The sequence below is a fragment of the Pagrus major genome, chromosome 1, assembly GCF_040436345.1.
Source record: "Pagrus major chromosome 1, Pma_NU_1.0".
Taxonomy (NCBI): Eukaryota; Metazoa; Chordata; class Actinopteri; order Spariformes; family Sparidae; genus Pagrus; species Pagrus major.
In genome coordinates, this window is record NC_133215.1 from 31876656 (window position 1) to 31889269 (window position 12614).

Genomic DNA, 12614 nt, shown 5'->3' on the forward strand with positions numbered 1-12614 from the left:
AACTGAAATTGGCACATTGCAACTGTTGGAAGAGGCAACATTGGTGAGATTGAGTTCTGAAAACTGGTTCTGCATTGGAAGGAGCTGAAAATGTTCCAAATAATAAGCCAAAATTTTAGTGCAGGAATTTGTTAAACAAAATGAAGTGGAATCAAAATCAAAATCAGCACAATCCAAATAATAATCAAATTGTCGGTCACACATTGAGTCCAGTTCTTCTCATGCAGCGGTTGCCAAACTGTGAGGCAGAGAGGACTGAAGATAAATGCTTTGCTGCTACAGTATAGTGCTGGCAAAACAGGGAGAAGAAGAAAAAAAAGATGGCATACTTTACTCATCCCACTAGGGGTAATTATTTTTCCTCATTCTGTTGTTATTTTACGCACACATTGACCTAAAATACACACATGCATAAACAGCACCTGTACACATGCATTAATGTATGGAGAGATGCAAAGGAGCTGCCATGTAGCGAGGTGCCCCGAGCAGTTACGTATCGTATCCTCCACTTACCAAGTCCCCGCAGACTGAGCACATGCTAGACCCAGTAGTGAGAGAAAGTGTTCGTGAGAGCGTGAGGCAAATGATGAGCCAACTCTGACTGCTCTGCAAGTCATGGGTGGGAAAACGTGTCTCGCTAGGATTCATCCAACAGTGTTTGACCAGTAACTCTCTCATTGCTCTTTCTCTCCGATTGTGACATTGTCGTGATGATTAATTATTGTCGAGTAAATTTAATGCAGTAAATCACTGACACCTGATGATCTAAATCCAACATGTTGTGATGTGCCTCATCTTGGATTAATTTAGTAACTTTAGTAAGCCTAAATATATGGCCTCCACATTGTAATCCAGCCCCTCTGCTCTAACCCTTTTGCACTACCTTCTTACTTGCAAGTTCTATCATCAATTCAATAGTTGATCATAAAAAACAAAACTAAAAAAATAATGTAATAATTTCTTGCAATTCAGGTGAGGTTACCTTTTATAATAAAATGTATGAAGTTTGACAGTAGGGATGTCTCAATCAAGTTTTCTGGCCCTGATCCTGAGCCTGAATCAGCTGAATGCTGATTCAGGCTGAATGCAGATGCTGAAGGTCCTGATTCAAAACCACCTAGTTTAAATGTTTAAATAATGTTAATATGCTATTACTATTACTGTGAAAAACGAGTATTGAAACCATTTCTAATGTTCAGTATTGACATGTTTTGATATTTTGATGCTTTTGACAACACTAATATTAATAAAAGAATGCAACCCCCCCAAATTGTAATCACTCAAGAAACAATGCATCACTCGGAAGATGTTGGGACGTCAAAAAAAAACTTGCTTGTGTGCTGATGTTGCAGGATGCAGCCTCTTCTCTCACAAACAATCTTTGGACGAGTACAGACACACAAACGAACAGCAAAGTTTCATTATGTTTCTCAACAAGTTACTCACAGAATTGTTGTTGGTTAGCTACAGCTGAGATGACCTGCTGCCATAGCTTACCAATCCCTGCAAGCTAAAAAATGAGAATGCTATCTGAATGTTTTGTTTACTCCTCTTTGCTCATAAGAAATAGAGAAGAGAAATAAATAATTCAATAACAGATATGTTGGTGCTAAAACTATGGAAGTTTGAGCATTTTGGTTAATCTCCGTGCCTGAACGAGGAGTCAGTGGCACTGCCGCACCCAAGTATTGCTTCCCATTCAGACACTCCAATTTAAACTTGGATATGCAGTGAAATACTCACAGTGTAAAGTCTGGCTGCCATTAAGGAGAAACGGCACCGCAACATTAGCAGGCTGAGGTGGACAAAACACAGGCGAGTAAAGGAAGGATTGGCATTTGATCCAATCCCAATCCATTAAAATATGCTGTTATCGGACCTGATACTGATCATTTGACAAATTAATTGTGCATATTAACTTCTATTTAAGACAAATACCCATTGATTCTAATTCAAATGTGAACAAAACTTCAGAGGACCCATCCTGTTGTACTCCTGTTGGTCTCTGCCACATGTGACAACATTCTTTTAGCAGTAGTCACATGTGTCCTGGGTCACATCCTTGTTTCCTTACTTTTAAAAAATGCTGGTTTGTTGTGGCATCACTGAACCAGCCTCTGCTTCCATGTCTTAGATGTGTCTTAGCTGCCAACACTTAGCAGCTGTTTGAACACACTGTTTCAACTGATTAAACCAATTACACAAAATTTATGAATGAAGACAACATTTTATTGACGGTAAGCATGTCAAATCTTTCATATGCTGTAAACGGTAATCAATATTGCCATCTTCCTGGTTGCCCATGGAGAAAGTCCCCAGACTCTCTTGAATATTGCTTAATTTTGTGAGTTGTTGAGTAAAGAGAAACTTTATAAACTTTGTGAAATACTGTCTGCAACAAATTCTTAATGAATTGGGCTTTTTCTTTTGGTTTTGGCTATACATAAAGTTCTTTCTTTCTTTGTGTAAAAAAACATTATGTTGTCCCAGTGATGGACGTGTTTATTTGCATATCGAGCGGGGAAGTGAGTTTTGATCACATGTGGTCACTCAAGATACATGCTTAAATCCATGTTAATGCCACATATGAACTGACAGACTTGGAGCTGTCCACTTGTGATCAGATCACTCAGGACGGATGGCAATACCGGGTCTGAAGCGCCTCTAAAATAGATTTTTATTCTCAGAAACTGGGCCTGACAGGAATAATGTGGGAGCCAGCACAATTGGAGACCTCCCAAACACTGACCAATTAAATGTCAAACGTTTGCTCCAAAAATCTTTTGATTCTCAACCCACATTGAGCTCGCTCTAAATACTTAATTCCTGCAGGGCTAGTTTTAATTTTTCTTTTTCTCCAAATTTAGGCCTGTGAAACTGTGATGTTATGTTGTGTAGTCATAGGAAGACGAGCGAGAGTCTTAACTATAATCTGACATGTCATCAGAAAAATCTCTTCACGGCTCCTGACACCAACAATAATGGATTTTCCCTCTCATTGACATTATCAGGTGTAGAGCTGTTGGCACAGTAATGGATTCAAACTCAAGCGCTGCTGTCAGTGAAAAAAAAATTGTCCTCAGAGACGATTAAAAATGAATAGGAAGCATGATGCAGTGTTTCTTGGAAGAATAGAGAGTTGTGTTTTGCTGAAAAGAGGAAATAATTATAATATTATTATAATAACAATAATAATAATAATAATAATAATAATAATTATTATTATTATTATTATTATTATTATTATTATGAACAAAAGCAATAATAATGATAATAATAGTAATAGTGTCAATAATAATGTCAGCAATAGTAATAACAACAACAATAATGTGAACAATAACAATAATAATAATCTCCCTCTCTAATTTGTTAGCCAGATAAGGTAGAGCTGCAAAATAAAAGCAGCAACCGACAGCAGTCAGGGATGATAAAGGAAAGTCTTGGATTACTGCTTTCATTAAGACTCACAGCTCATTAAAGTCTACTCAGCAAAAGACAGAAACCATATTGAACTCTCAGCAAATGAATCAACAGTACAACAGCACAATGAACACATAAATAGTCAAGTGCTCCGAATATAATTAAAGTTTTACATCATATGCAAGCCCCCTCTATTTTTCACGTTTGCGACTGTCAAGTATCGACTGAGCCGTCCCACAGTGAGGTAATAACGAGCTAATCCTGTTTTTAGAATAGACGGGGGGATATTTTACCACTGAAGACTGCCTGCTAAGGGGGCCAGCAGGAGGAATATTTCCTCCCTGGGATCAATAACCTATCACATTACCATTACGTTCTCAAAATGTCTCTTGCATTGTGTCAATTATAATGTTTTGCCTGGAAGCACACAGTGGCAAACCGACAAGAAACAGTTATTTGTATCTTCTGCAGTCAGATTTCCTGTTTTTATGCAACAAAGGGAGAACAAAACAAAAATAAGTCTTTGACTGCTCATCCCACGCTGACCATAACGGAAGCAAACAGTTGGACACATTGTCTGCTTCAGTTTTTAGTGAATTTTCTTGCCCAAGTTCTTTAATTTTCAATGTGGTACACAGCAGCTTAATGGAGAAGTTCAGTTAATAAATAAAAACAGTACTATAACTGAGAATGAGCTCACTCATGAGGACATACATTTCAGGCCTCAGTAAAGTCTGTTGTGGAAAAAGCTGACAAATGATTAAGTGGATAGTTGGTTTGTCCTTCTGGAAAAGTTTTCTCGGAGTGATGAGATGAAGCCAAAATCTGACGAACACAAACAGCTTGCAACAATAATGACAACAGTTAGAGCAGACTTACGTAGGTGGTAACAGGGTGCTAAAGCCTTCACCTGTTGCTTTTGCTGGACATTTGGACAATCTCACACTCGGACTTCAGATTAGTTTTCGAACTTGTTTTCACTTCAAGTATCAAGATGCCAAAGTTGTTTTTATTCTCCATGCCTCCCTCCGTCATTACTTATCCTTCTATATCGGTCTGCAGCTGCCACTCTTCAGTCTGTCTCCGACTATCATTTCATATCTTATCTGGTCTTTGGCTCGAGTTTATCCTCCTGTCTGCTTCTATAGTCCTGTCACCTTGCTACTCATTGCTTTGCCTGTACTCTGATCTTTTTAGTATCCCACCAATACCAGGATTTGGCCAATTTCTAGCTACTGAAACACCAAAGCAAACAAGAAAACCCATCAAGAAGTCGGCGACATCAACAACGACAACAACAACTTCCACATTTTAAAAAATAGCAGCAGCTTTGCTCAAAGCTATTTTTTGATAATTGTGTCTCCATGTCAGTGTGTGCTGAGTCCTCTGACAGACACAAACACTGACCACAAACAAGTTTCACCTCTTTAAAGTCAAGTTGTCTGGTACCCAGCTCCTCTACTATGTCAGTCACACTGTCATTCAGTTCCCCAGACGATGGGTCAGGTTGTGGAGCAGCTCAATAATTCAATGTTTTGGGTCTGAAACCCAGATTCATACTGACATTGTTTTCTGTCCCTTTTGCAGCTTTAAAATATCTCCTGACTTTTTAAAATATCTCTGGATATTTAAAACCTAATTGTTCTTTTACGCGGACTCATTTTTAGCTACCTTTGCATATTTCTGGGTGCAGCTCAAGTAGCCATTTTAGATAACACTGTCAAGTTCAGTTTTCTTTATATTCCAGGAACACAGTTTGCCTCAGGGTGCCTGATCATCTGTACAGGATACAATACCCTCTGTCCTTAGACCCTCAAGTGAGAATGACCATGGGATAATTTGGGTTTTTTCTCGTTACTTGCGCAAGTGTTAATTTGCCCCAAACAGCCAGATTACTGTACTGTACATTAGATATAAGCCAGTGAGCAACAGTTGGCACCGAGGGTGTGTGTCTGTGCGTTGAATTTATGTCAACCTGTTACTCAACTCAGCACTCACCAGAGATTCTGGTTCTCTCTCTTCATGAAGTAAAGTATATGTCCTCTCCAGCTCCAGTCGACAGCCAACATAATGAACACCCGACAATGGTGGTCACCTCCACAGATCACTGCTGTAGTCAGGTTGAAAAACAGGAGTGGAGTCCACTTTTTATTTTCCAAAATTTAAAAAGTAATCTCCAAGCTCCCCTGATGTTGTTAGACAGCTCTGGATCAGAGCAGAATCTGATGTGACTTATTCCTCCCGGAGGTCTTGCTTTTCACCTGACTCTCTCCTCCAGAGCTGGCCGGCTCTGAGCAACTGCAGCGGCTATTCTCCTGCTCCACCTGGCCCTCCCCATACAGAACTTGGCAATATGTCTTTTGTTTTTGTTCTGATAGACAGATAGAAGTGGCAGAAATGATATATTCTGTGTGTATAGAGGAGACCAAGAATAGATATTATGTGTACAGAATAAACCAGCAAAACAAATCACATTATGTACGAATTATTATGATGACAAAATGACTGATACCTGTAGATTGTAAAGCATATGTAAAGTACACTGCCATGTCTTGTCTATTCAGGTGGCAGCCATCAATCCCAGCCACCCGCTCGCCCAGATGCCTCTGCCGCCCTCAATGAAGAACTGCATCCAGCTGGCTGCCTGCGAGGCCAGCGAGCTGCTGCCCATGAACCCCGACCTCCCTGCTGACCTCTTCACCTCCTGCCTCACCACACCCATCAAGATCGCCCTCCGATGGTAATCTTTCTCTGAAACGTTCTTTCCCCTCTCTCTGCCACAACAGTTTCACAGTCCACATTTAAAATCTGAAACGTAGAGGAATTCCAGATGGTGCATTTAGCTTCTGTCCTACATTCATGCTGAGGTAATGGTGTAGCTGGGATAACTGCTAGTAACTGTTACCATTTAAACAGTGTCTCCTATTAATGAGCCCAACCAGGGGAGCTGTATGGTCATAGTCTTTCTCTGTAGGTGAGAAAATGTTAAATATGTTTTTTACTTTGAAAGAATTTTAAAAACTTTTCTGTTCATTATAGTTCAATTTAACTGGGGCTTACCTATCCTATATGAATATCTTTTGACCAAAACAGAGGAGTGTTTTCAGGTTATTGTAATTAATTTGAGGTTATAATTAATAAATCATCATAATCTAAACGTTATGTTGAGATTTATGGATTCATATCGCCATATCCATAGTCAAACCTGCCGCTTGTCGGCGGCAAGTTGGACACGCTGAGGACGCAGTGATGTGTCCTGTCCACAGAGCAAACTGAGCTCCGACCATGCTCTGTATTCGGTTATGATGAGAAATATTCAGCTCTGATGAAAAATATAAACAGACATCATCCATCATCTGCAGAGTCGGCTCTAGTAAACAGATGAAAGATATTCAGGCAAATGTGTTTCATTTGGGAGACTTGGCTGATACAGTGGCCTGATGTAAATGCAGCCTGATGCATCATTCAGAGGACTGTACTGGTGGAGTGTCAAGTTAAACCACAGGAGCACACGGGTTACATCAGCCCGTCAGCTGTGTGTGTGGCACACTGAGCATGTGGGGCTTGCACACCCCGGCAAAGGTGATTGCATCACTTCTGATTCCCTGTCAACAACGCACACACACACACACACACACACACACGTCATTCATGTTCTATACACACATGTGCTGTAACTCCAGGTCCTGTATGTACAGGCTGTTATCTCTGACAGAACTGAGAGCTGATGAGAGCAAATTAGGCCATTCTCAGTGTTAGCGCTGGGTATCAAACAAAGTTGACTTTGATTTCTTGGTCCGATTCTTAGTTCTTAGGCAGGCGGGCGGGCGGGCGGAGCTGGCTGAAATTTTGGCCCGGTCACACCACAAATTAAAAAACATGGCTCTTAAAAACCTCTAAACTAACCTGCATTTAGCTGACAGTTAGCCAGTGATAACTGACAAAGATGCAGCTAGCTTAAAGAGTTTTTGCGACAGACTAACACGAGCATATTCCAGGCTTTCTAGCGGTTAGCTCATTAACTTTGAGAAATCACTTCATCACAAATGTTTGTATAATTAAATTACAGTTCTACTTGCTTAGATTTGAAGATGTGGCAATATTGGATTCCAACAGTGCGTGCAACACAAAAGTTTAGATTTTCAGGTATGTCCCAGGGCATTTAATTTTCTTTTTAAATTTTACAGCAGACATGCACTTTATCCCTTAAACCTGGGCTTTACCTACTGTGAAATTTCAACATAATAGATACATTTTATGTAGCTACTTTGATTTCAAGGTCTTAGTATATGTTAATGGTGTTGTTCATGTTAATAACACTTCTGTTTTTTATATTTGGACAAGTCAAAATGGCTGCAGTGGAAAAGGCCTATTAAGTTGTCTGTGTGTCTTTTTAGAAGGGTGTAGAGTCAGCTCTATGTACTTCTCACATTATTATTCTTTGCTTTTGGTCTGTTATTTTTACTTTACCTTCATGCACGCAACATGATAACATTTCTTTATGAATTACCCTGACCTGGATAACTGAGAACTTTCATCAACAACATGATAACATGCTTTCCAACGACGAGAGAGATGACGGAAGAGATGGAGTGTGTTAAAATAAAATCGCAGACAAATAACAAAATGTGAGAAAGACACCACCAGCACATCATCACCCACTGGGTTTAAAGACATTTATTTTTATGTGATTTTTGGAGAAGCTGAGTATGTCATCTTCCATGCACAGTGTAGTAGCATACAGGCACTATCTGCAAGTTCCTTTGGTGCCATAAATCATTACTTACATCATTACTGCACAGTTTTTTGCATTTTAATGACTGAATTCACTTTGTGCACACTTAAAGTCACAGAGGTGATTTAACACACTTTCCACTCAAAATTTGAAAGAAGCTGCTAACTTTTTTTAAAGTGTGTAAGTGAGAATGGCAGGTTGCCTTCAGGAAGTGCCCCACAGCTCGCCGAATGTTTTTTCTCTGCCAGAAATGTTGAAGAGTTTCGTTTATCTTCCTCTGCTCTAAATCCACATCCCACCGTGACCTTCAGCATAATGAGGTCTCAGTATTATGCCATTAATATTGATATCCCTTACCAACATACCATTCTGAGAACAAGTTGCTAAAAGCCTGCTGGATGATATTGACTGAACTATTCCTTAATACCCTCTGCCTCCAAAAATGGATGTTGTGGCTTGCAGAGAAAATTTGGGACTGATCGTTCATATTAATGGCTCGGACATCAGTGGTTTGTGTGAATGACTATAATGTGTTGATCTGTAATGAATCGGGGGAAATTCAGTCATATATCACTGTATATATGCATTATATATGAAATTTCCTCACAGCTCAGTATAGTTTGATAAGCTAATTCAGCATTAATGATACATAAACACGAAGCTTAAAAAGATAATAATTAAACTTATTACTCATTATTCATTAACTCAAAGAACACAATATAGAAATAGATCGAATACGTATTAATCTGACAGAACAAAAATATGTATCTGCTCTGAATTAGTGTGTATTTCTATTAAAGAATTGCATTGTTTATCTTCAAAATCCATATCGACAAATCCAATCATTTATTTTTGGTATTTAGTTTTCGACTTTGGAAAGAAGAAATAACACATTCTTCCACCTGAATGCTGAATTCATAATAAAACACACCCTGTCTTCAGTGGTTTTATTGATATAACGTTTCTTAGTCTGGTCTGACTCGTAGCTTATGGTGGCTAATGGCAGCTAACATTTGCAAACTTTAAAACGACATATTGTAACTTTTTTACTTTTAAAATAACATCTTCTATATCATTTGGATGGTACAGTGTCTTGTAATAGGGTGACTGGTGTCTCTGTCACAGCCACACCACCCCCCATCACTTGTTTCTGTGCGATGTAACTTCAGTGAGAGGGTAGGATCACAGCGTTACATACATGTTTACTTCAACATACAAGTTTTCAACACATAACATTGTTATGACCTAATAGGTTTTGTTTGTAGTTAGCACCTACATTACGTCTGACAAATGGCATTTCATTGCAATTGTGTCGCGTTCAGAATTGCACGAAATGCCAATTTCTACATAATGTTGCTTTAAATGATATTGTGAAACTGACGTTATAGATTCAGTTCACTGAATCACAGTTTTTCTCTACTTGCACCACTGTAACACTATGTCATAGAAGTTACCGCCATCCCATAATTGTCACTTGTGGCCACAGTAGCGCTGCTCAGCAAAAGTTACATAAATTGGCTTTAAAGTCGAGGCATTCAAGGCAATCACTGTTTGCCACTGGGAGCCACATTACTAATTCCAGACATATACAGCTGCTGTTCAGTGTCCTCCTGTCAGGTTTGGTAGAGAATAACAATTTGATTAGGAATAGTCCCAGTGCTCGAGAAGAACCTCCACACCAGATTAAACATGCCAGCTGTGGCCTGCATCTGTACCAACCTGCCCTCCAGCTTTCACTGAGACCTGGAAATCTTCTCCAGTGTCTAAAGATGCAGGAGATCCCTTTCAACACTTCTCCCCCTTCTCCTGATATTCACATAGTTTGTTGCTGCCTCTCTTGCTCACTCATTATTTTCTAAATAAAGACATGTCTAGCTGTCTTCTCCTTAATTTTCAAACAGCCCTAGAGTGAGAAACAGCGAGAAAACGAGGAGGGCATAAGGTGGAGTTTGGCAGGGTTAGAGTGGGCGGATGGAGGGATTCAGTGATGTACCCGCTTACCTTGGCTTTAAATCTTTAATGAGATGCATTGAGGGATTGATGATGGGCTTTACACAGAGAGGGAGAGAGAGAAAGAAAGAGAGTGAGAGGGAATCAGTTGGGGAGAGCAAGGCAGAGAGAGTGCATGTGTACCTTTCATTGCTCTGCTGAGCAGAAAATCATTACTGATGGAGCGCCATCTTCAAGGGATTTCCCCACTGCTGCGATGGATGGGGAGGGATGGAGGAGGTGAGCATCTGAAAATAGAGAGGGAGGAAACGGGATGAACCCAGGGGTTTGCAGGGTAAGGAAGTAAAAAGGAACACCGGATGAAAGAATAAACGCTCAGGGTGCGTCAGCAGTCTAATGGTACATTTAGACTGTCAGTTGGTCGACCGCTTGGTTCAGTGGGAAATACCAAGATGCAGTGTTGCAGATCCTCAGAGGATGAATCCTGAAGACTTTCGTGAACTTTTCATCTAGCACCACTAGCAGGTCAAAGTTCTTAATTATCCAGTAAAATATATCCACACAAAGACCTAAATTAGCTACTATGGTTGTGCCGTCACAAAAAAAAAAAGTAATTCAAACTAATAAGAACTAACAGCCAATGTGTTCCAACTGTTTCAAACATAATCCATGTTGTCTATATCTATACTACTTTGTGGAATTGATGTGCTTCCTTGATTCACACTGCCTCTAATGCCAAACTTGACAAACTTGACTTTAGATTAGTTTTTCTAATGTTTCTGCAAGCAGGTTCATTTTTAATAACACAGCTTACTTGCGGTCAAGAATTGGAGACAAGGTCATTGATGATTTGGGGTTATGATAATCTGTTTAGCACAGCAAGGTAATTATCCTCCATTTTGTCCTCACGAAGAAACTAACAATTACATTGTTCACTATTCAAAAAAAGGTGGCATTTACCATTTCAGAGTGATGAAGTGTTTTACTAGGACTGCCTGCTGGAGCAAGAGGCAAGGCCTGTATACAACCCTTGTACAACTAGTCAGGGCAGATTAAATTGAATATTTTTCCACATTCCAGCAGTAGTTTGAAAAATACTGTTTCCAGACAATGTCCTGTAAAATGACCTTGATAAACACCTCGTTTTTTTTCTACAGTACCACCACCATGAAATTAATTTACTCAATGACTTTTGGATGGATGATTATGAAATTTTGTTCAAACATTTATGCTGTCTTCAGAATGAACAGTAATAACTTTGGTAATTGGTCAAAATGTCACCAATGCTTTAGTTTAAATGCCTGCAAAATGACATTCCTGATAGTATTAGCTGTCCAACATGTTAACAGTCGTTTTAACATGGATGAGAACACATACATTAAGAGTACAGTGCTGCCCCAGAAGCAAATATGGCTTTTACTTTTTAAAGAGCCACATTTGGCCACTCTTGAAAAATATAAAGATCGTCTAGGACGAACCTTGTACCATCATTGCCAGGCAGATGTGAGGGTGCAGCACCTCTGTTATTCAACCCTTTAGGGGAGAATCAGGCAGCAGCAATGCATCTCTGTAGAATGCAAAGCAGGCTGAGCCAACTCCTCAGCATGTGCCTGCTTCTGTCTCTTCAATATTACACCGATACCATCAGCTCGACAGACGCAATCCCCCCTACAACTACGCTGCTGTGGTTTCCTGCATGTATGTGAATAATTATGCATACACTTAGACCCAGGCAATGTATACATAATGCCTAATGCTGATGGTGATGTGTACATGTAAGCCTTTCAACCTCGCTGCTGAGCTTTGAGGGGGAAGCTGGTGACCTCAAGGATCATCCCTTTGTCAGTATACAGTACGCAAACCTTTAAGAGCAGGGACACAAATGAGATTTTAATTGGCTCTCATGACCACATCTTTTGTGCTTTTCTTTCTGCGGGCTCTTCCCTGACACACACAACGGCCTCATTATGTTCATTAAGAACAAACATGGCTACATATCTTTCCCCCCTTTCTCAGCTCCTATTGGTGGAACAATGAAATTAAACACTTACAATAATTGGTATTTGCCTTAACTCTCACACACACACACAAACATACACACGACACTGTTCTTGTTCTGGAGCCTTGACTTTAATAAGTGAAGTGTAAATTACTCGTAAAAATGTCGACACGTTCATCTCCCCTCTCTTGGCTCTTGATGTGCAAAGAAACTGTTACATAACATTGCATATGCTTGAGCTGACTACTTTCTGGAGACCTCTATGGATTTGAAGAGAGCAGAGCGTTACCTCAGAAAACCCCATCAAACATACATACTGATAGCGAGATCTGATAGCTCGGCTTCATCTTGTTTCAAAGGCTTGACTCTCTGCTGATGTCACACCATATCTTTTTACTGAGTTTAAATATTTTCTATGGCTGGATCTGTAGTTTGCCTCATGCTGCTGGCTTCCAGTTGCCAAAGCAGCTATTACACTTAAAGAGAAAGTGCAAATGCTGGATACAGTTG

The 12614-nt window shown here is 39.8% G+C and overlaps 1 protein-coding gene across 6 annotated transcripts in view; it reads left to right on the forward strand.

Annotated features, from left to right (window-relative positions):
• Nucleotides 1-12614, forward strand: part of rptor (regulatory associated protein of MTOR, complex 1) — a 193877-nt gene that overhangs the window by 68982 nt on the left and 112281 nt on the right. For all 6 annotated transcript variants that reach the window (XM_073474586.1, XM_073474594.1, XM_073474612.1 and 3 more), the window contains exon 7: nt 5985-6160. In XM_073474586.1, coding sequence (XP_073330687.1) covers nt 5985-6160 — 176 coding nt within the window. The remainder of the gene's footprint in view (nt 1-5984; nt 6161-12614) is intronic.